The sequence below is a fragment of the Blennius ocellaris genome (genome assembly GCF_963422515.1).
Source record: "Blennius ocellaris genome assembly, chromosome: 8".
Classification (NCBI taxonomy): Eukaryota; Metazoa; Chordata; class Actinopteri; order Blenniiformes; family Blenniidae; genus Blennius; species Blennius ocellaris.
The window spans coordinates 11391978-11417042 of record NC_137657.1 but is presented as its reverse complement, the minus strand read 5'-3'; the positions used below and the strand labels follow the sequence as shown (position 1 = coordinate 11417042).

The window sequence follows — 25065 nt, the reverse complement described above, 5'->3', positions numbered from 1 at the left end:
GCATGATTATGTGTCAGTGGGCTTGAGATCAGACTCCAACAGCAGCTTTAAAGTGACTGTGATCTGCACACACCTTCAGTATGTTTTCAATCACTGTCCAGGTTCCATACTGTCCATACCTCCAGGTCCACTGGTAAACTGATATGTCAAATATTATTTATTAGTTGGTCCAGCACCGCGGGGGTCAGTGAAATGTGACGGATGACTGTGCTTTGTGTCTGCCCGGTTGGAGGCTTGTTGTCCTAGCTTTTGCACAGGCTCCGAAAAAGAATCTGTCTTGCATCCCGAGAGGATGCTTAACCTTCAATAAAATCTTGGAAATACGTCCAGATGACTGTGATTTATGATGCCAGACTGTTTGTGTTTTTCCTCTCCTTTAATAGATAAATGCGGCAACTTCATTAACAAATATAAAAGCCTCAACGTGAACTGCTCAGAACACACCATGAGAAACCAAACGTCAACAACAGGGGCAACCGCGGCCATTTCTGTACCATATGGCATGTACTGAGGCAATCCTGTCATAGCCATATGGTTGGTTTGGGTCAAAGATCTGTTCTGGCTGCTCCCCTACATGGCACACCTTATGGCAGGTACATGTAAAATCTGTTAGGACAAAGGGATTTCCATATCACAGCATGTTGATGACATATTACAGAGTATAGATTAATCAGCACAAATAGAAACACTACAGTAAATGTCATTACATTTTTGACTAAGCATAGACATGAATATATAATTATAGGTGTCATTGAAATAAGAATTGTGTTTTTTAAATTTAATTTGATAATATGGATAAAAAGCAAAACAGTGGAGACGTCGCCTGAGGAAAAGCTGAGTCGCTTTTATGATTTAATGACCTGCGTATGCAATTAGCAGTGAGGTGCTGTGGCACAAGAGAAACAATGGTGTGTTTTTGGGGGAGGCAGAAAACACAAACAAACAAGCCAATTACCTTGGCAACCACATCGTCCATGTGTCACAGTGACACGTGGCCTCACCTGCTCTGACCTTCCCCTTCAGAGGCCGGCGGAAAAGCCACGTCCCGCACGCTTACGCAAGCACACATGCATGCACATAAACACCAGGAAAACATCACAACCACACTGGCCCAAATCAAAGGTCAGACAAATCAATGGAATGTTATAGGCCTTTTAATTACGGCTGAAATAACGATTTAAATAACCCTGATGTCTTTATAAATTATTTACCCCCTCGACTTCTGGTGGGTGCTCCATGAAAACGTTCAGTGAGTGGAAATACTCACTGAATTCTCCTAATACATTGCTACAGGTACTGCCACAATGCATTTCACTTCTGGATAAAAAAAAAGCAAAAACCAATCAAAAATGTTATTTTTATCTATGCAAAGTGGAAGCCAGCCGGGTAGAAATCATCAGGGGTTAGTTTTCTCCCATTTGGCTCGTGGTATAAACATTTAACGCAGGCGGCACCTCCTCCTTGGCCAGCGTCCAGAATGCACTCTGAATATTCAAAGAGGACGAAGCTCTGAATATGCCACGGGGACCTCTAAAAGTGCTGTGAATTAACCGATATACTCACATAGAAACAGCAAAGGTGGAAAGAGTGTGAAAATTATGCAATTAAGTACAATTGCTGTTACCATGCATACAAATGTACGCATAAGTATAAGGTACTGCTTAAGAATACATGAGTTGATGTCAAAACCTCTTCTCAAAAAAAAAATCATTTCTTAATATTAGTCTAAAATGTCTACATTCAAAGCACATCTCTGAGTGTAAATTAGGGTACAAGGTGTGTAAGTGTGAGTGAAATTATCGACTTGAAAGAAGTACAAGTACTGCCAATTACCTCCAAGTGTGTTTATTTCCATGTGCACAATAAGGAAACAGTTGAAGAGCACTGAACACCTTGTGCTGAGAGTGCTGCTGATTGACGATTCCTCGAGTTTCTCAAAGTAGAATGTGCCGCAGAGCCTTCAGCTGTCAGGCTTGTACAGATAGAGCTTACAGTTGGAGCAGCCTCTGGTCACTCTGGACTACTTTTAGTTATTTTGCTTTAGATTTGGAATGCTGGGCAACATTTGTTTTTGTTTTTTTAAACTGCTCTCCTCTTCTCACAGCCTAATATAATCATATTCGATAATTACATGTCAATAACTTTGTGTTTCCTTCTCTCTGTGCTCTTTAATGCCTGTCCTCTCTTTTAGTCTCCTCCTGTTGCAAGAACAAAAAAATGTTCTGACACCAGAAGGCTCTCGATCACATAATATTGTCTGCCCAAGCTGCCGAACAGGATAAGGCCAAAAATAAAAAATACAAAATTAAAGCAGCCTCTAAAAAAATGGATAGAATATAAACTATGCAAAAATATAATGATGTAGAGAGAATTAAGCTGTTAAGCTAAAGTAATGTGAGAGTTCAAATTCTTCACTCCCATCCTATGGTGTATGGTTGTGACATTGACTGTCCATCACATTGCTATCATACGCAGGAGGAGATGCCACTCGAGCAACTCAACTACTGCAGCGAGTGTGTCTCGCAGTTTCTTTTCAGCGTTGAGTGCGCTCTGTGGATGTTGAGGGTGATACTCTGACCAGATGGACTTCCAGCAGTGCTCTGAATTAACCAGTACTTCAGCGCAGGGCTACAGCCACAAGCAGAGTGCCAAGCATTTCAAATACAACTTTCAACTCTCAGCATCCAATAAAACAAGTGCACAGGCCGGCACTTCACACCTCACACGTGGCTGATTTATGGACTATACGAGCTCTTATTTAATTAACATCTGTGTTACTCTTATCAGAAGGGAAGAATTTCACTCCACTGAACACTGCATGAAAATTAACGCCGTGCACCCAACTTTGAATGATGCCTTTAAAGCACATCATCCTCACCGATAAGGTTACTAGGTCCCCTGCATCCAATCTGCAGCACACAGGAGTCTTAAATTGCATCTCAATGATGACCGTGTGCAAAGGTCTGCACGCTGGAAACTCTTAAATCATGCAATGTGAGAATATTTTGAAGTACATGACATTAGCGTGGTGCATGTCGTGAACGCTCCTGCTTCATGCTAATAATGTTCCTGGTTGGAGTCCAAAGGCTCGACGTCCTTTCTGTGTGTAGTTTTAGCTTGTGTGTGGGTTTTTGTCCGGCAGTGGAAAAACATACATTTGAGGTTGAATGGCGCCCCGAGGTGTGAATGCGAGTGTTTGACCTATGTGTCCGTGTTTGCCCTCTACTGGGCTGGTGGCCTGTCCGTGGTGTACCCTGACTTCACCCACAGTTAGCTGAGGTTGGCTCCAACAATCCCCTGACCTACGGCAGATGAAGCAGTATAGAAAATGGATATACATCTAAAGAATAAACCTAATCTGAAATATTTGACATTTGGCTCTTTGAAATAAACTATGGGGGGGAAAAAAAACAATATTTTTTTCCCCCCCTGCTCCACCTCGACGTTGCTCTTTAGGTGAAAAAGCTTGACTGTGATTTTGATCTGTCGGATGCACAGGCGTCTCAGGAAAAAAATGTATAAATCACAAAATCTGAGGTTGTTGTCACAACCTTTTCGGTGCTGGTGAACAACCACACCCTGTGCTTATTATCCAACACCCCAGCTCACATTAGCAAAGAGCTACACTGTTTGGCATTTAATTGACATTCTTGATAATCCTTCAAAGGGAACGAGGCAGCATTTCACTGAGGTAGAAAGCCAGCATGTGTGCTTTTTGTGTGTGTGTGTGTGTGTGTGTGTGTGTGTACTCACATATGATGGTGGAAGGATGCAGTCTCTATCATTGCATTATTTATTATAAAGCTTTGACTGATTGCATTCTCTTGTAATGGCAATATGGCAGAGAAAGACCCTGACCATGTAAATCAATGTGCATACAACGGCTGCAATCTCTGAACCATCAGAGAGCAGGATACAATTACCAGCGTATGAACCACAGGCCTTTTGAAAGAAATGTCACACAGCAGTACACGGCAATGTTTTAAACAAAACTTCCAAATTGCTTGATGAGCAGCTTTGTTAAAATTGTGATTTGCTAGACAAGAATGGCGTATACTGATATTGGCTTTTTGCATGGGCTGATAAAATGTCATCAACGACAGTGTTAGGTACGTTTTCATAGACCTGCAGAAAAAAACCCAAACATTTTTGTTACTAATTAAAGACTTCCAGACTTGATGAGAATTTCTTCTAGCTTTAGGTCAGTGACTCCTAATGGGGAGTGATATATGTGTGCTGCAGAGTGAATTCTGTGCAGTTGTTAGGGGGCATGTGGAAATATTGCAGATCAGCTCAGTTAATAGAGGCCTATGATTAAAGCTGATGCTCAGGCTGATATTTCATGTCATTATACACAATGACCATCAACTGTGGGCTATTTGTACCGGCAGTCTGAATTAAGCAGAAAAGGTTAAATTTGCATAAACACGATGTGACGACCCAAACAATGGAAGAGTTTGCATTTACATGAGTAGTTATAACAAATTGATCAAACTCACCAAATAAACATGTATAGGAATAGTTTGTGAGGCTGTATGTGGTTGACCATGATTTCAATCTTAAAATTTTGTAGATTTGATTATGGAATTATTCATTATTATGAATTATTGGCCAAATATTTTACCAAATCAAACAATATACATTTTGATTATCGCTTATATATATATATATATATATATATATATATATATATATATATATATATATATATATATATATATATATATATGATAAATATTTCATTTTTAAATCTATCCAGATCTGAGGACAACAGAAAGAACACTGGTGTCGACATATCATGTTAAGTGAAATATACAGTGCATGCAAACACTCACACACCACACACATGTAGCACATTGTCAGAGGTGTAAAACATCTTGTGAGAACACCTTGGCTGACGTGGCCAAAGCCTGCAGGAAGACGAGGTGAGAGCCGGCTCCAGCAGACAGAGCGTGTTTGGCGCCTCTGTCAATATTTTGTCCATGCTGAAATGATTGATCCCCCTACCCCCTTCAGTCACCCACATAACCCTACTGCCATATTGTACCCTACATATTTGATATGGGAGCTATTTTTAAAACTTGGGTCTTTCAACTGTATGAAAAATTGAAAAGGACTGGGGGAGGGTGCGAGTGAGGGATGGAGGGAGGCTCGGGGGGGGGGGCAAGAAAAGGAGAAAGCCAGGGGAGTGGAGGGAGGCAAGAAGGTGACAGATCGAGAGAGAAAGAAAGGGATTCACTGTAAGAAAGACAAATGTCAGAGGAGAGGGGAGGCTGAGGGATGGCTATGTGGGAGGAAAGAGATCGGCGATGAAAAGAAAGGGAGAGATGGTAAGTTGAGTGAGTGGAGGAGAGTGAGATAGAGATGACCTTTCATTGCCTTCGCTCACTCAAATAACATGGCACTTTGTCACAACAATACAGTGTGATGGTGTGATGGAGTGGTCAGCGCAGGTGACAGAGCGGCAGAGAAAGGACAAGACATTTAGTCAGGCTCTCTCCAAAGAATTCCTAAAACATACAAAATCACCCTCAATGTCACAATTGATAGTTTTCCCGTATTTCTACAACAGTGCACCACACTCATTCACCACAGTCTCACCCTCTTGGTGAGTTGCGTGTCCATCATGAAGTTGTGTACGTGTTTTTCGGCCTTGGTCAGCTCCAGCTTCCTGGCTACCACGGCAACCACCAGAGCCGTACATCCAGCACCCTGAGAGAGCAGAGAGAGAGAGAGAGAGAGAGAGAGGGAAGAGGAGGAGGAGGAGGAGGAGGAGAAAGCACAGTACTGAGTCAGTCGGTACAGAGGAGGAATTGGTAAATCGGTGGCTTTTGGACATGGAATTAGCCCGGCTGATTGAAGGGAGCAAGGACAAATATGAGGAAGGGAGTCGAATGACAGGAGGGGAAGTGAATTGGTGATAGGAGAGGATTAGGAGGGATAGCTCTGTTCCAGATCCACATTTCCTCGCGTTGAGAGGCGAGCCAAGTCTATTTTCACCTCCAATCCATCTGGTGTGAGATCCTGTCTATATCGCCTCTATACGTCGCTGAAAAACATGCCTCTTATAGATTAAAAAAAGAAAAAGCATCAAAGATTGACACCACCTAATTTTGTTTAATTAGATGCTGTCAATCTGAATTACATGGTGTCAGTCTTCTCCTGTCACCGGAGGCTCGAGGTCTGCAGGACGTGCAAGAGTGTAAAACAGGGACCAGTTTGTCTGAATTCCAGCGCTACCCACATGGGACGTATTGCAAATTCATTTGGGAGAGAGTGACAGCGGTCTCTCAACCAGAAAGACATGCTTGAGAGGAGAAAAGGAGCAGGAACGCAGGGAGGAAGACAGACTTAATTAACTTTCAGATTAGACACTGTTTTCAATGGGGCTGCCGAGAGCTACACAGGTTCCTCTGAAGGAGAAGGCAAGGAGAGGGGGAAAAAAATGGGAAAGAAAAACAAAAAGATAAAGAGAGTGAAGGGCAATGAGTACATAGAAGTGGGAAAGGAAGGTAACATGGAGAGAGGACGGAGAGAAAGAGGAGTGCACGAGTCAAGGGTGTGTGCGCAGAAAAGGGGGAGAGAAAGATGGAGAAGAAGGCAATGTTAATGAGGTCACATATCTCCTGATAAGTAATGAATTAAGATTAAGAGTGTTTAATGAAAATGTATGAGTGTCTTCCTTCCTGCCTGTGAATGTGTGCATCTCACAGCGGGAGAGAAACAGACAAGAGACCAAAGGGGACACGGGAAAGCAAGAACGAGGGAGCATGCAATGTTTTCGAAGAGCGTAGGAAATAGCCAAGACTTCCTCGCGCACACTCTTGAACGACAAGACAAGGTTTTCCAAAAATAACTTTGGCTGGGTTCAGTAAAATGTAACGTACAACCAGGCATTAGTGCCCACGTCTATACACTCATCCACTCTATTTGTGTTTGTTCAACAACGATGAATAAAATATGACAAGAGCCAATGGAAAACCCTTAGTGGATTGGTACATGTCTGCGCTTTAGGGTAAGGAGTCCTCTGCAAGCTGAGGGCACAATATGTACAAGTACAAGCAAGCATGGTCACAACTGTGTGTTGGAAATTGTCCTCCTCGGCTTGAAACAGCAGGGGACTGATTGGTTTTGTCAGGGTGGGCTTTGTGTGTTTGTGCATGCACGTGTTCCTGAGTGTGCGTGTGTGTGTGTGTGAGTTTGTTTGTGTGTACGCCTGCATCCATTTGATTCCAGCGGGGCTCTCCTCGTACAATCTCCACAGAGTGACACGGCTGATGATGGCTATGCTACTGTGATTTGTTTCGTACGCCTGGGTGTTTCCCTTTGCTGCCTCCAGTTCAGCACAGTCGCCTACCTCACTGTCAGAAAAGAGGGAATCACCCATCTGTGCTTCTGTGTAACATCCACACAAGCACACACACACACACACACACACACACACACACACACACACACACACACACACACACACACACACACACACACACACACACACACACACACACACACACACACACACACACACACACACACACCAGGTAAAATTGTGGCTCTTGCTTCAAGTGTGAAATCATTTCTCAGGAAGCTCAGCAGGAACGCAGAGAAGAAAAAGAGGAAGATGTTCAACATACAAAACAATGTCATTTATTTTGTTCAATCAGTGTGCAACGTGCACTCAGATGCAGAAAGAGCACAGAAACTTTTTGAAATGGAAGCTGCTATGTGTCTGTGAATCTGACAACCCATTAACACGGCGAAGCTGTTGAAAAGGATAGAAAAGAAAGAAAACGTTTTCATCTCCTCAACGTTTGCATTTTGTAAATATTCAAAATATGATTCTTATATAGATGTGCAACATTGTAGGTAATTATTATCACTGTGTCATACTGTATTTTGTCATCTACAATTACAAAAATGCACACAGCACATTCACCATGACTTTGTAGTAGACAACCCCCCCCCCCAATTATCTAAATAACCCACCGAAAACAACGACGACAACAACAACAACATAAAACCACACAGATAACACCTGGCACTCCCCAAGTACCCTCGGGGCAGCGGTATATTCCAACACTGTTGGCCTTCATGTGTTGTCATAGTAACGACTGTGGGATTTCTCTCCTACAGAAGCTCATTACAATAATTTTCACCCAAGAAAGAAACATCACATCCTGTTTTCTGCCTCGACCTGTCACCTCTGCTTGGTCTCTCTCTCTCTCTCTCTCTCTCTCTCTCTCTCTCTCTCTCTCTCTCTCTGTATCTAACAGGTGGTCAACATCCATATCATTATGACCACTTGTTTTTTTTCCTAATGCCCCTCTATAGTGATGCGAAATGAAGCAATATTTGATTCCTAAAGACAATAATGGTTATATGATTGGATCTAATTGGATCAGAACTTCATCAGACCTGCAGACCTTGCGGGCTTTTCTAGTCAGGGTGTCCAAGCTGATGCAATGTTCACCACTGAAAACACCAACACTGGAGCCCTGAGCATCGAAACTGGAACTTAGAGCAATTGGAAGAATGTCTCATCGTCTGATAAATCATGCTTTCTTTTACATCATGTTGGTGGTTAGGTGTGTGTGTGTGTGTGTGTGTGTGTGTGTGTGTGTGTGTGTGTGTGTGTGTGTGTGTGTGTGTGTGTGTGTGTGTGTGTGTGTGTGTGTGTGTGTGTGTGTGTGTGTGTGTGTGTGTGAGAGAGAGAGAGCTTACCAACACATGGCACCAAGGTGCAATATTGTGAAAAGCTTTGGGCAATCTTGTGCTGGGAACACTTGGTTCCCGTCATCCATGTGCATGTGACTGTGACACGTACCACCTACTTTTGCAACAGAGCACACCGTGTACACTCTGACATGGAAATGGGATTCCTGCATGGGAGGGGCCTCGTTCAGTAAGCAAATGCGAAAACCTCCAAAATGGTTTGTACAAATGAAATTGTTAGTCCATGTGAGCATCCGTGGGATGTGCTGGACAAACACCTCTCAACTTACAGAACCTAAACCATCTGTTACTTGCACTTTTTCTGCCAGATACACCAGCACATCCTCAAATGTCTCGCGGAGCCCAACCCACAAAGGGTGAGGAAAGTCTGGGAATCACAAAGTTGCCGTGGTCATAATGCCATGGCGGAGCGTCGTAGATGAGCCTATTTTCCCCCAGCTTGCGTTTTCTCTGACAACCAACAAAAATAAAACACTCTGTCCACTCTGAACAGTGTAATAAGAGTGCGTTAGTCTGTGTGACAGGCGAGCGAAGTGTGTGTGGGAGCCACACTAAGAGTGTAAGTCAAGCTCTTTGTCAGTGTGGTGGAAAGGATGCAGACTGTAGCAGTGGGCTCGAGACAATCTGCATCCACCTCCTGTTTTGTGTCTGTCGTTGTGTGTGTGTTTCTATGTGTGTGTGTGTTTCAGCAAGAGTTTCAGTCACTATCAAACACACTGATGGGATGATTCATCCAGCAAATGGGGGTTCTGTGTGGTGCTTGAGAGAGTGTTTCTTTCTTTTTCTTTTTTCCTCATGTAATGGACCGCACGCTGAAGAAAGTAGAGGAGCTGATAAACACAGAGATGTCGGACACAGAGAGGATGACCAAAAACACGTGCAGGTTTTGGGCAGTTATGGGGATGAGAATCGCATCCGAAATTCGTCAGTGTCAATCATGATGATTTTCAAGTGCGCACACCAGACGATGCAAAGGAAGAGCGTGAATGGAGTTATGATGTGAAGGGTTAGTCTAAATATCTTCTGAATTGCTCTCGATTTACCATCCAGCTGCTATTAAAGTGCTCTTCACAGCTGACGCTGCACACGGTGATTATTGCTTGATATTTGGCGTACTGAATTAAAACGCTCTCGTAGCTCAAGTTCATGTAAGTTGAAAATAAAATAAAAGGCAGTAATGCAACTGGGCAATAAGATGCTATTTTAGCAGGGCATCATCTCATTTTTGTCTTGATACATTTTTATATATATTTATATTATATATTTAATATATATCTATTTTTACCACAATATAAAAAGAACAGCAGAAACGTTGCTGTTTATTGTAAGAATCCATTTAACTGCGGTCATACAATCCCATCTTACCATTTCATTTGAGGGATGTAAACACAGTGATTCACACAAATTGTGCATAGTTCCAGCGAGGACGCTTCAAAGTAGAGGGTTGCGAATCAAATTAGTTTCACGCTTTCAGTAGCCAGTTGTGCTGATTGAGCGTCACGCGTCTATGTAAGTTTGAGCTGGAATCTGAAGCTGTTGCAGAAGAGACACTGGATGAGTTGATTATGCATTTCTATTGGATGAAGGGTTGGTGAAAGCCCTCAAGTGCCGACTGAATCATCTGAACTACAGCAAAGCTTTACACACAAAACAGACAAAAGGAGAGAATGCGCTATATGTTCTACTCCTCCTCAGCCTTTAAGAAAGTGCTTATTAGTTTAAAAACGTGTTGGAAATGTTAGACAGTAAGAGTAACATTTTCTGTGTAAAATCTGGGAACGCAAGCTTTCTGAGTCAATTTGAAATGACTTGTTTCCACAATGATATTTCTTCTGCGGGACCAAATAGACCTGCTCAGTTGATCAAAATGTGACTTTATGGTGGTGAAAATAGGGACAGTTGCTCGCCCAGTTTGTGGAAAAATACGTCTTCTCCCAACGTGGAAGGAAGCAATGAAATCAGATCATATGAACAAATACTGGACGAGGTTAATGATGATAGTTGCTGGACAGTTTTAAGCAGTGATGAGAGTGATTTCCAACACATAACAGTGCTGTGACGCTGAAGATTTATAGGCTGGACTGTAGTGACGGCAAAGTATTTTCATATCGTTTGAAACGAAAAGGACAAACATGACGTGGCACCCATTTAAAACAAACAAACAATATCTTATATCTTTGAATAGTTGAAAACAGAATCTAATCAGTGTTGACATACCATATTTTTCTATTTTGGTTACATATAAGTCAGCGTCTGCAGGTAGCACAATTTACAATGTCTCACTGAAGACTTCTTAATGTTGACCCGGATCAGCTCAAGCACCCTACAACTCTGAATTGGACAAAATGTTGGACAAGATTGATGAACTTGGGACATCACGTTATCACATGGCCATGCGATGTGCGATAATCTTGTTGAGTATTGCGATATGATATTTGAGATAAGTGCAAACACTGAGTTTAATGATGTTACTGTCTTTGCGCAAACATGTTTGTACACGTCTCAGTGCTCTTTCTCTTGACCCTCATTTACAGCAGCTACACCATGCCCTTTGTTTGTTTGTTTTGACCCCCATCATCTGCAGCATTTCAGAAACAGTGTAGTTTTTGGTCATTTTTCCTTGATTCATGTGCTTCAGGCTTCACCAGGTATGAAATAATCATGTCAATCGATTTAAAAATGTTATGACTTGTTGATCACACAATTCTTATTTTAATTGCACTTTTCTTAAAATATTAATATAATTCTTCAATATTTCCCATTCTGTCATTTTGAATTTGTAGAGCGTGAATGCAAAGTGCATGAAAATATAACTTCTGGACACTCAGTCAGTTTTTTTGTGATACGTAGATGCACAATATATTGTGCAGCTCTACCTGGATTAACATCTAATTTAATGGATCATCAAATAAAGACACTGCGGAAGTAGAACTGGTTTTAATTATACTGTATATCAGTTCAATTCCCAATTATGACCTGTCGTAAAATTTGCACAACTCTCTTTAAATTGTTCTTCTTTAAGAGCTGAAGCTGTTGTGGCTCCATGTGCTCCCACTTGTATTTCTGTGGGTCTTGATGCGTTTCATCGATCATGGCGTTTTAAGATGATGGCAGCATTTAAAACACATAATGTACCTTCTGGCTCTGAAGAGAGAATCCCGCTTTGGTTGCTCGAGTCTTGATGGATTAAAGAAAATCAACCTGTCCTACAAAGCAGGTGAACACCCACTGAGCAGTGATTTCTGGCTTTTTATCTGAGCAATCCCTCTGTCGCCAACTGTGCTTTGCCGTTCAAACACAAAGCATGAGCCTCATTATGTCCTTTGTGAAAAGTAATTCCAGGCAACATGTAATTACAAAGCCCCATTTCTTCTTTCCTGACCTTATAAAAATTCAGTAAAACCTAATGTACGTATTCGTGCATTTAAATTGAGATTATGTGACATTTAGCTGTGGCATAATTAAATCATCTCATTTTCTTGCATTTAAAAAGACACTAATTGACTCCAGCCATTCAGAAAAGTGATAAAGTGATAGCGTGGCAGCAGATGTGTACATTCAAATTAACCCCAAATGAGATTTGCCCAGTTGGAGCAGTTTCCACACTATTAAAGCTCTTCGTTTCAACAACACTAAGCCAAGAAAGACGAAAGGGGAATTGACAGCATGATAAAAGAGATGGGAGAAAAGGAAAAAAAAACTGAAAGATGGACAAAGTGAAGGAAATATTTGAAAGAGGGAAGAACACCTGTGATGTGAAGCAAAATGAGGAGCAGTCGGCGGCTTAAACACCGATACTAACAGATGGACGATCGGTAGATAGAAATAAACACATGGCCTCAGGGAAGGGGAGACGGACAGAGGGAGAGGGAGAGAGAGAGAGAGAGAGAGAGAGAGAGAGAGAGAGAGAGAGAGAGAGAGAGAGAGAGTGAGAGAGAGAACATGAGAACATGAGAGTTAGTGGAAAGGACAGAAAATGAAAGACTGACAGGGAACGAGAGAAAGTGAGAGTGGGAGGACATGGCACTCTGAAAGGTAGGACCTTCATTATGCAATGAGGACAGGCAGAGGAATAACACACACACACACACACACACACACACACACACACACACACACACACTCACACACACACACACACACACACACACACACACACACACACACACACACACACACACACACAAAGAAGAAGAAATCACATCACTAACACGCTCTTGTTTGCACGCCCACACACCCAAAACACACAGAGGCACAGATGCAAGCTAATTCAGAGAGGATTGCCCAAATTATACAAATGGCAGAATTTCTCTCACAAATGACAGCATGCTCTCTAATCTGCTGACCTTTGAACGAGGCGAGGACAGCGCCACGGGGAGTACGAGAGAGGGAGAACAGAGGGCTCGAGAGAGAAAGACAGAGAGAGTGAGAGGAAAAAAAGAGGAAATGTACTGACCATGATGCCTGTGAGCAAACAGACTCCTTTGCCACAGTAGGTGTGAGGAACCATGTCTCCATAGCCGATGGACAAGAAGGTGATGGAGATAAGCCACATGGCTCCAAGGAAATTGCTGGTCACATCCTGGGCGTCGTGATACCTACAAGGAGACACGGTCCAGGTTCAGAGGACAACTCCGTGCTAAAACAATACATGAAAAATAAATACCCGAACATTGAACCCAACAGGCGCTGTGATTCACATGAGTATCAAATCTAAGACATGAGTGAAAACACTCAACAACAACAACACCAACTCTCATCTCCGCCATTCCCAGCCATGTCACCATAGCAACCAAACACTGCTAACTGCTAACATAAAGGTGGTCAACCAAATATACAACAACAGTGCAAGATTAACAATTTTTTTTTAACTTAACAATGGAAGTGTGTGATGGATTTACTCAAAATCAGGAGTTCTTCATCCACATATTTTAAACTACAACGCAATTTTTGGTTAAATGCTTTTATCCATTTTTTTTAATTCTATTATTTAATATATCAAATTATAGTGTCAATAAAGGTATTTGGTGCCCAATAAAAAAAAAAAACATTACTCTTCTCATGCTGGCTGGATACTTTATCTACCTCTGGTAAGTCTTCCTACAAGGTCTGTAACTGTTGTAACTGTAAGCCTGGCCCATTTTGAAAACCACGGCTTCGGTTTTAAAGAAAGACAAGGTTGCTAAAATTTTGAACGTTTCAAATAAATTTTTTCCCCTTTTATATTAATTTAGTTTTCAGAGAGGCGATTACAGTTTAAGTTGCAAAATAAATCAAATATGGTCAGCAGCAGGCCAACGATTCCTTCAAGCTAATTAACAAACCTGACATTTTCCCAGAACTCCTTGATTGTTTCCCAAACATCTGAACATCAGAAAATTCAGTCGCATTTTATCTTTGCCACATCAACAACGTTGCATATCCCATAAAAGTAGACGAGCAGTCTTCCAATGTACGCAAGTGGAAAAAAAACTTGGTGCAGAATGTGCAACAGTGCTTTTCAATGAGAAGCAAAAGCTGTCCGGAGGCTGTTTCACGTTTGAGCAGCTGTCTGCGGCATCAAAGGATGAACAGTAAATCTCTAGTCTGTACAGCCATATGCTCGATTACCGCTCTGCTAGGTGTAAGACGAATCCCTCTACCTGTGCAGATCACAAAACTTGCATGACGTGAAATGGACCAAACAATAAGTAAAGCAAAACAAACAACAAAACAGACACAATTTCATCAATAGGATTCATAAGTGACATTGTTTCTAACTATTTAAAATGACAACGTAGTGGAAAGCTTCTATTGGGGCTTTTTGTCTCCAAGATTAGTATTCCTCTGATGTTGGAGGTTTCAGCAAGAGGCACTTTGGCTTGTCACAGGAACGGGTCAGAAATGATCAGCTTGACCCACCTGAGGGCAACAAGACATGAAGCAATGACATGCTGGACGATTCACCACTTTCCAGAACAAAAAAATGATTCTGAACAAACTGTAAACTTCCTACTGGTGAAGTGAGAAGTTGGTCTGACATAACTCAATGTACCCATCCATAAATGAGTTATATATATTTGATTACTTTTGCTCGTACGCACAGACGTTTCACTGAAATGGATTTTGCTGTTTCCAACTATAAAGCTTCATAACAGCTTTTTTTTTTTTCACGACTGGTAGATATTTTAAAGGCCGGTCCTTCTCTTGGTTGATGTATGTGGTGATTATTTCTTTTCTGAACTCCGACAACAACAATAAAGCAGCCCTGCTGCGTGAAGCCGTGTTGCTTGTTTGTTATTGTGATGTGAACTGTAAACTGGGATACGGAACTTTCCCAACTTGTAATTATTCCAGTTTCCAGCTGCATGAACACAACATAATGTCTTGACAGGGGTAAGATTGAGTCTAGTAAATAACCCCCCTCTCAAAACCACAGCTTATTGTACTTTCATTAATTGAGAGGTAAGAGGTTATTAATTCAGTTTCGGAGTTGCTGATTGTTTAGGTTCGTTACTTTTGGGGAGAAGCGGGAACGTTTCTCATCGTCACACCCGACAAAGCTCTCGCAGTAAAGCACTGAGACAGACATAAAAGCCATATCAATCCTCTCATCTCTCTCATCTGGAGAATTATTCAAACTAACATTTCCGAGGTCAAGATCGTCAAGCTCAAAATGCTCTCATGAATTTCAAACACAGGAGTGAATATATTTTAAAATTTGGCTGCATGGAACCTTTTTTTTCCATTGGCAGAATATATTTGTTTATGCAACGGACAGTTAAATAATATATTGTGATATTAATGTTGTTTTATGGTTCATTCCCTTTTGCTATTTTGCCTAAGTGTCTATAAATACTTCACCAGTGGTATCAAGGGCATAACTGGTGAGAAAGACTGATAAAGAAGCGTAAAGAGCGACCACGCCGCACCTCGGTCCCTCGTTATATTTCCTGAAAATCCAACTCAATTAATTTGTCGAATCCCTCCGCCGACACGGCGGCCCCGTCGCTCACCTCTCGCACACTCGTACAGTCCAGGCAGCGATGATCCACAGAGAGATGCTGAAGACCAGCAGCACCGTCCCAGGGCAGATGGTCATGAGTGTTTTCATTACAAACCGCGTGTTAAAATGGACCTGAAAGACACACAGAGACACTCAGTGAAGCCGAGTGGATCCCTTCCACATTTATTTTCTCAGGAGTTCATATTCCTCGGCGCTGAATTGTCATCCTGCACAGTTTCCCCACACAGATGTTTTACTAATTAGTCTTGTGAGTAGCTTTTGATAGCCGCGGCACTCAGAGAATCTCCAGTGTAATTGGAGTCGAGATTGGGGCTTGCCCTCTGACTCGGGTCAAGCTATACAGTGTCTTTGAGTAATTGGCCTATTTCAGTGTACTTTTTTTTATCTGTGGCTCATTTGTCAATAAGAGGCAGAGCGTCAAGTCCTGGCAGATGGATCTTTTGATGGCTCAGGCCTGGAAGGGTAACGCAGCTGATAAATGAGTTGTCATTTTGGAGCTGTACTCTGACGGCAGCTTCACCTCCTCCCTCCGTCACTGGAGCCCGGGGGTCAGATGAGCGCCATCGCAGATACACTTCCATCCTGCTAAATTACTCATCTGAAACCTGCTCCATGTTTCTCGCTGCCCCCATTCCCAACCGCTTTGTTTGCATATTCCAAACCAAGGGGCTTCGTCTACACTTTCTGATCTTGCAGTAATGTTTGTCGTTCAAAGTCATTACAAGCCTGGCACCAATCCTTTATTCGCATGACGTGTACGCATTTCATCGCACTCATATTGCAATCTCATTCTCGACGTTTCTTTTCATGGCCCATTTGAGCCGCATTCAATATCTTGTTCCTATTTCACGCTCTCATCTCATATTGTATTATGAAAGATCCACCATAGCTTACATCTAAGTGTCTACGAACAGTAATAACAAAAGAGGACGACAGGATTTGAACTGGTTGATGAAAAGAAAAAAGAAACACATTGACGAGAAAGACAGAGGGCACAGGAGAAGATCAGACAGTCAGGAAGATGGAGGCCAAGGACAAAAAAAGGGACAGCACGGACGTGGATTCAATTCATTGGAGAGAGCTCTTGACCTCAATACCTTCACAACTCCCTCACTTCTCTCCAGCTGAACCTTTGACGACTACATTCATGCTGCAGAGACACACACACACACACGGACAGGCGCAAAACCAATCTGACCTTATTTAGGGCACCTATACTCCTGGAGGAGGCGTCGGTGAAGAGTTTGCTGTGCAGGAGCATGACTCTGGCAATGAGGTAGAGGCGCAGGAACATGGGCACGCTCAGCACCATGTCCAGGTCAGCCTCGGCCTGCGAAGGCGCGTATGAGAAGGCCAGCCGGGCCCGCCACTGAAACTTAATGTCCCCGGGCACTGGGTGTACCGCCGACACCAGCAGCTCCAGAGCGATGAGCAAAACCCTCTCCATGGTCATGGCGATGCGCCAGTCGTCTGCTCCGTTGTCGATGACGAACAGCTGCGGGGACAGGAAGGACATGAGGAGAGTCAAGTGAGGAGAGGAGTTGCACTTCTTTTAATACGTCGCGGGGAAAACTTTTCATCACGATGCTTCACTGGCACAGTCCTCTCATCACTACAGTTGACTGATCCGATGATTAAAGAAACCAGCAGCAATTCAGAGTAAATGTCTTTCCTGAGATGTGGAACACTATCCATTTAATCAGTAATCTATTCAGTGTCTAAATAGTGTTCTGGCTCATTTTCATATAACCTGCAACTCTTCTTTTACTAAAATGAAACCAAAGATGCTGAGTCATTTGGAGCTATGGCTCTCGAACGTAAACCCTTTTTCTACTCATCCTGATCACAATGTCTATATTTTCTCCAAGAAATACATGCGATCCGAGTAAATAGGTTGTGAAATGTTTCTGGAAACAAACACTAGACTCAAGAATATTCATGTTGCGGGACCAAACTGAACTTCCCAATATATTGAAAGAGCAACTGCACAGTGATAAAGTTGCGAGGACGGGCATCGCTGACAGAATGATTCACAGATTTTGGAAAAGTGCATCTTCTTGAGATATTAAAACAGAAGGGGGACCTATGAAATAGCTCCCTGTGTGAGTGGCCAGGATCAATGACAAGATGGAGTCTTAAGAGGTCATGAGACTACAAAACTGCTGCAACACTATTTACTGGCTGTATTGTCTTGATTTAAAAAAAGTATTATTAATATTGTTTCAGAGGGAAGTTCTCATCCGAGAGTCACGCTGTTGTTGTTCATGTCCTACAAATTGATGCAGTCTGTTTTCTTCAAGGATTTTATTTTTTTTAACTATACAAAATCTTACTGCTGTTTCTTCCAGTCTCATATAACCAACAATTTCAATGTTGGTTTAATTGCAGTCTTCCCAGCCATGTATGTTGATGCTTTGTGTGTCCTAATTGCTGTGGTTGCTCCTGAAATTGTCATTACAAGGAAGGCGTAAGAGCGGGTTTCATTACGGGGACCCTCCTCCAGACGGTGCTGACAGGAGCTGGGGTGGGGGGCGAGGGGTGGGGGGGGGGGCCTTGAAGGCGGTGGTGGAAAGAGATGAATGAAGTGCAGAGGAAATGAAGGGATAAAGATAGGAGCGAGGAAATTTCACGGAGAAGAGGCTACTGGGGGGGGGAACAAAAACAACTTTCCAAGACATTTTTGTCTTTTGGTTAACAAAAGGCAGCAGCATCACACAAATCTGGAGACAGTTGGAATTTAGCCCGATGACATGATGTGTTTTCACATCTTGAAACCAAGATCAAAATGTCAGAACTCAACTGTGAAAGTAAAATGTCCTTACTGGAGATCATTGCTGCCGACAGAGATGGTGCCGGTGAGTGAGAGAGCGTCAGGGAACAAAAGCTGAACAGAAAGGTCGGGGCGCAGGCAGAGAAACGAGGAACTCCTCCTGCTGTAAATCAGCTGAGTTTACCAGAAGCTGCGCAGCCTGGAGGAACAGCAACAGTGCTAACAATTGCTCTCTACGACATGATTCATTTCAAGGGCTTTTAGCCCACACAAACATTTGTTTTGGAGAGAACAAAAATGGATAAAACCGCGGGTCAAACGTCAGGGCACTCTGCGTGACGGCCAGATTAAAGCTGCTTCACCAGCAGGCTGGACAAAGCACAACAAATGTATTTAAATATCGAAGTGAAGCAGGGATGCCAAACCTCAAGCATCAAGAGAGAAATGTACAGGGTGTGATTAACTGTCAAAGAGCACACCGACTTCAGATGGGTTTCAGCCGCCTCTGACCACAGGATTTCTAACTCAGACTGACATCGATTTATTTAAAAAACAAAAAACCAGTGCATCACAATATTGCACATCAGAATTAATCTCAACTAATCATCAGGCAAATCTGCTACTTGATTTAATGAAATACATTTCAGAACGCTGTGTGATGTACATTTAATGAAGCTTGAATAGTTCAAATTAGTCCAAGTATAGTCATTTTGTTAAAAATGACATTAGGATATCATTTTTCATTGAAAGATCTTTTTGCGACCAATTGTTGGAATGCATTGACAATAAGAAGTATTACCAGATGTGTGCTCATTGGAAGTTTCCATTATGAAAACATATAATCAGCGAGACAACTGTCACACATCAAACTCATGGCATTGCACTGTTGTGTTTTATATCATTATAAGCTTGTTGTCTAAACATGTGTTTTAATGAAATATGACTTGTTAATTGTAATTATTTGTTATTTTCATAATATTACATGGCAAATAAACAAACCAAAAGGCCCTTCACTCTTTTAGTTTTGATACAAATTGCACCTTGACCACAACCAACTGGCTACTGATGCTGGACTGAAGCTTCGCCAGTTCCTCCACCACCTCTGGACACCTTCCAGAAAACATCACCATCCATGTTTAACGCTGCGGGGTGCCCGTGTTTTCCTTGTTCTGCTCTTCGTTACACGCTGATTGCATGTGTGCACACATACGTAGCCTACACACACACACACACACACACACACACACACACAGTCAGTCAATGTGTAAGTCGTCATTTGAACCAAGGGTCAAAAACTAATTTTACAATGATCAAATCTGTGTGTGTGCGTGTGTGTGTGTGTGTGTGTGTGTGTGTGTGTGTGTGTGTGTGTGTGTGTGTGTGTGTGTGTGTGTGTGTGTGTGTGTGTGTGCGTGTGTGTGTGTGTATACTGTACTTGTGAGTATTTGTGTAGGCCTGAGTGAGTTTGAGAGAGAGAGAGTGTGTGCAGACCCAACCTCGTCATGGTGACTGTTGCCAAGGCGACAACATCAAAGAGCAGCCAAGCTTAATTAGGATCCCCAGTGAGAGAGCGAGAGAGATAGAGAGAGAGAGAGAGGGAGAGAGGGAGAGAGAAGTCAAAAAGAGAGAAAGGCAGGCAGAGATGAGGAAAGAAGGGAGAAAAGGGAGATGTAAGAAGAAAGACTGAGGTGTGTGACAGCGGGTGAAGAGGTACAGAGAAGAAGGAACTGACAGGTTGTCGAACGCTCATGTTTTCTACAGCGATTTACAAACACGTGTGTGTGGGACTACTCATATTTTAGTGACAATTTTCACACACAGAAAAAACATGTTTTTTTGTTTGTTTCTTTTTTACAACTGTTACATGTAAAGACTATCCTGATTTTATTGGCTTTATTCATGGTTATGATTTCAGTTACATACAAGTAGTTCTGTTAAAGTTCAAGGTAAGTCACTGCAATGTTTTCCTAGTTTCAAACAACTCCGTGCTCGAGCCCCGCATCGTTCATTCCGCTCCTCCGCCGTGTCCTGCATTTTTTTCCCTTTGTCTCGCTCTCTATCTTCTCTCCTTGTTGAATCCCTCACTCCTGTTTCCTCTCTTGCTGAATGACATTTCTCCAAATCAAAACGGAGGTGATCCAGTTTCTTGCCACTAGAGGAAATGAGCGCCTCTCCCTTCCTCGTCTCCCTCCGCCCTCCACTCCTGTCCTGTCCTCCCGCACACTCCTGCTGTCGGTCTTTTCCTGGCTAAATCGCCATGAGGAAGGGATAAATAATTAAATTCCATTAGGAAGGTAATCCGTCAATGGGAGTGAGTGAGTGCCACTGCCCCTTCATGACCAGGATGGAGGGAGGGGCTGAGGGAGGGAGGGGGGTGGGGGTGGGAGGAGGAGAAACAGGTAGGGGTTGTCTGTTTGCATGTGTGTCTATCAGGGAAAAAAAGCCAGAGAGCAGATGGAGAAAGTAGAAAAAAAAAAAAAAAAAAAGCAACCACCCCATAGGGAGAAATGAGTAAGATTGTGACCGAAGCGGTGTCCTTTGTTATTTTATTAATTTGAACAAACTGTGGCATCATAGGTCAGAGAGCAAGGTACAAAAAAACCCTAAAGCGGAAAAGACAGCGGGGGTGGAGGGAAGAAAAAAAAAGGAGAGAAGGGGGGGTTGGGGGGGACAAAGGATATAAAGAAAAGTGTGAAAATGACAACACTAAAGATAGACTAGGGTCTCTACACAGGTGGAGGTGTGAGGTCGAGCGCGAGGCCACTCTCCACCTCCAGCGTCCCCTCCTCTTCCTGGAGCTCCATCTGCAACCTGCCCGAGGAGTTTTTGCGACCACTCCATCTCTCCCTCTCAGACATTCATCCATCCATCCATCCATCCATCCATCCATCCATCCATCCAGCCGTGCCCTGACCCCCTCTGGTTCTCCCGGGGCAGTCGTATCTTTGTAATCGTGTTAAGTCCCTGATTGCAAATGCCTCTCATCACAGCACCAGACGCTGCGATGGCCAGACTCCAGAAAGCAAGGCTCAGCACGGACATGCACAGATACACATCCAGGCACGGCCTCAATCAGATGCAAGCCGGTGCAGACGAAGAGGCAGACGCAGGCAAATCAGCCTCAAGTTTCCATTTCCCACGGGAGCGAGAAGCTCACACTGGGACATTGAGAGCCGTAATCACCGAGGGAGCTGGTGACAGGGAGAATACTGAAAAGCATCCACATGTGATTTTACCCACAAGTCCCAAGTCTGGGGAATGTCTGCGTCCTAACAGCATGGAAATCCCTGCAACTGTAACTGAAAGATACACACAAGCGCAGATTCTCACACCCTGATATACGTGAATATTCAGAGAGGAGAACACGCTCTCCCTGACTGTAATTGCAGCTCGGAGGGAACACCCCTGTGGCTGTTTCCACGCAGGCAAAAGGGGAGAGGAAGGAGCGAGAGAGTTCATTGAAGTGAAAACGTAGTGTTGGAAGGCGTGAGAGACGGAGAAGTGTTCGCGTTTGCGGCGTGTGCATGTGCAGCGCTGCATAGTTTGCCATTGGGAAGTCTAAAAATGGTAAGCGAGTGAAGGGAGGATTCCACCGATGGTGTCTGGAGACAAGGAGTTTCCCCTCATTCAGTGAGAATATTAAAGATGAACTGTGTTACTAAAAATGGCCAGAGGCGAGCGAGACACAAATGGCATTTGATAAATTAACATTTCTTGGAAATAAGTGGGTGAAATGCTACTTTCATGTTCAGAGTCAGGAGTGGATGCTGTGGTTTTCCTCTCTTATTTTCTCGTCCATTATGGCTCCCCAGGCGTATGTGCATTATGCAGAATCTGCACAACATGACATCATGAAATGACCATCATTCCAAGGCTGCAGTTCACTTTGAATAAGAGAAGACAACCCTTATGAAAGGAGGTACTGCTCAAAGTTATTATCCTAATGCCATCTTGCATGCCGATGAGTGGATGTGAGTGCCAAGCTACTGTCTTCTTGATCAATGAACCGCCTCTGAAACTCTCCAAAAGTAACCGAATAACACAGTTCACTAATGCCTAAAGTGCACTAATGGACTGGAGAAACATCCCTTTCTCTCGCACGCTCTTTTAGAGTTTCTATTTGATTAATTCCAACAACAATTCAATTTTTTGCCTTTCAAGTCTGGATTTCCTTCAAGTTTATGAGGCAAAATTAATGCTTTCATTTTATGGCGGTGTATTACTTGTTCTCTGCTGTGTAAAAATGTGTGTTGTGTGTGTGTGTGTGTGTGTGTGTGTGTGTGTGTGTGTGTGTGTGTGTGTGTGTGTGTGTGTGTGTGTGTGTGTGTGTCAGCCACCGGTGAGCTGGCGGATTAGTGACTCAGTCAACAGGCCACAACTTCAAATGCATGAACACATAAACATGGATGCTACATGAAAGAAACGGGAGATAAAACCTGAGCCTCTGAAAAAGTATTCTTTAATGTTTTTTTTATTTTTTTATTAAGAGCACATTTAGACAGCTCTGGCTGTGGCCCTTTGAATATTTTTTTTTCTGATTAGCCAAAAGGCCACATGGAAACGGTGATTCACATTAACTGCTGTATTTTGATTCATCGTTTCCGAGACCATTTGAATCGCCAGGCAACATTTTCTCTGACCAGTCTCACTCAACTCAGCTCACTGTTACTCATACTCATGGCATGTGGTTGCACAGATTGGACAACCGAAGCACTCTGAAGATGTCTCCTGAGTTTTCCGCGGTGAAAATAACCCTTGCTCAAACCAATAATATCTTGCATGATAATCTTTAGTCTTAATCTGTTCTAAAAGGGTCTGAATCATGGGTTTTTGAAATGTGGGAGGATGAGCACACCCTCAGGGAGTATGAAGCCGTCCACAACCGCCACAGTGGGTAACCACTTTTACTTTAATCTGAATGATTTTCCAGAATGAAGTCATTCCGAGCCTTACAGGCCGATCTGCGTTCGCCCAAGATGTTCCATCGGATGGTGTTGTGAGACAGACAGCCAGTAGCTAAGCAGCATGTATTCAAGATGAATAAAGATCAAAATAAATGTACAAGTCCTAATTTGCAAATGGCACATCGGTGAAGCATCAGTTGTACTCCAGTTGATCAGAACTTTGCAAGTCAAAAGAATGCAATAACGCTTTCTGTAAAGCTGTTTGCAGTTTAATTAAAACACGGATTAAAAAAATGTATTTATTCGACTTCATACGCATAAGCAGCCTATAAGCAAAGCTGTATATATGAGACATGCAGGGAACAATATTTATGCAAACATGCCTGACAGCAGGCAGCCATGTGGAAAAGTCAACTTGGAGTCCTTGGAAGGAGGAGAGTTCAGATTTTAACCTACGACTTTAATTTATACAGTTTCTCATAAGGGCAATAGGTGTCATGGTTAAAATCACTGGCAATAATCACTAAGGGACAACAAATCCCCCCACAACAAATCTCAAATCCTCATTGATACTGTAGATATTACAAGTTCACAAAAGAAAACGAAAAAATGTCAATGTAAAACCAGACATCAATTTTTATAGTGAGAATGAACATACCAATCCATGATCTTGTCGTGTTTCCCATGTGCACCATTCATGTAATTAAATAACAAAAGATATCGTAGGCAGGTGCAATCCGACAATATTTGTAATATGGTTATGTTGCCACGGTAACAGCATTCAAGTTAATCCAGTTTGGACCCGAACAACAATCGTTTCATCTTTTTACTCGCACATGTAGCCTCAGATGGCATGAAGACGTGATCATATCTATACATCATATGAAGCTTTATGACATATAGATATGATCAGATATCGGCCAAACGTGAAAAACACTGAGAGATTAAAAAAACCCAACACATTTCAAATGTGTTGTTTATTTAAAAAATATGTTTGTTTTTTTCCCAAATAGGCCAATCTATCTCAACATACACCAATCAGGACATTTACACACATCAAAAATAAAATGTATTCTTTGTTGTTGAGGCAGTCATCTTGTAAATAGCACTTTTTGATCTTTGTTCATATATATGAATATGAACAAACATACCACAGTGCTATTTGGTCAGAGTGTGGATATTATGCAAGCAGCAGCTACTGCAGCCTTGATCTGCTCGCCTTAAGCAGGGAAGAAGAAGAATGGCTAACAGAGGTTTAGTAAACTCACATTTCCAAACCCTGAGATCATCATTCCCCATTTCATCAGCGACTAACATTGACTAAAGTGGCATCACTTGATTCAAAACATCACTCTTGATGCCTCCTCCCGTGATGCAACAAAAGACTTTGCACAGGCAACAAATTTGACATTCGCACAAGAACAACTCGTATTTGAATAGGATGAAACGCGGTGAGCTTCACTGGAGAAATTATGAACATTGTGAACTGATTTTAAGTCCATTTGCGAGTGTGTGTGGGAACACTGTCCCTTCATGAGCTGGAACTATATTTATTTCACACGGCTTTCTGATAAAATGTCATGACTTGTTCACCTTGCCAGAGCCAGCAGGGTTTGACGGCCACTCGCAGTTCCAATATTCATGCTTTTATG

General features: G+C 42.6%; 1 protein-coding gene across 1 annotated transcript in view; it reads right to left on the bottom strand.

Moving 5' to 3' along the window:
- kcnn3 (potassium intermediate/small conductance calcium-activated channel, subfamily N, member 3) overlaps positions 1-25065 on the bottom strand; it is a 56361-nt gene that overhangs the window by 7332 nt on the left and 23964 nt on the right. Inside the window, exons 4-7 of the mRNA XM_080500960.1 lie at positions 16938-17234; positions 15729-15850; positions 13190-13331; positions 5602-5712 (exon numbers count right to left, since the gene is read on the bottom strand). Coding sequence (XP_080357086.1) covers positions 5602-5712; positions 13190-13331; positions 15729-15850; positions 16938-17234 — 672 coding nt within the window. The remainder of the gene's footprint in view (positions 1-5601; positions 5713-13189; positions 13332-15728; positions 15851-16937; positions 17235-25065) is intronic.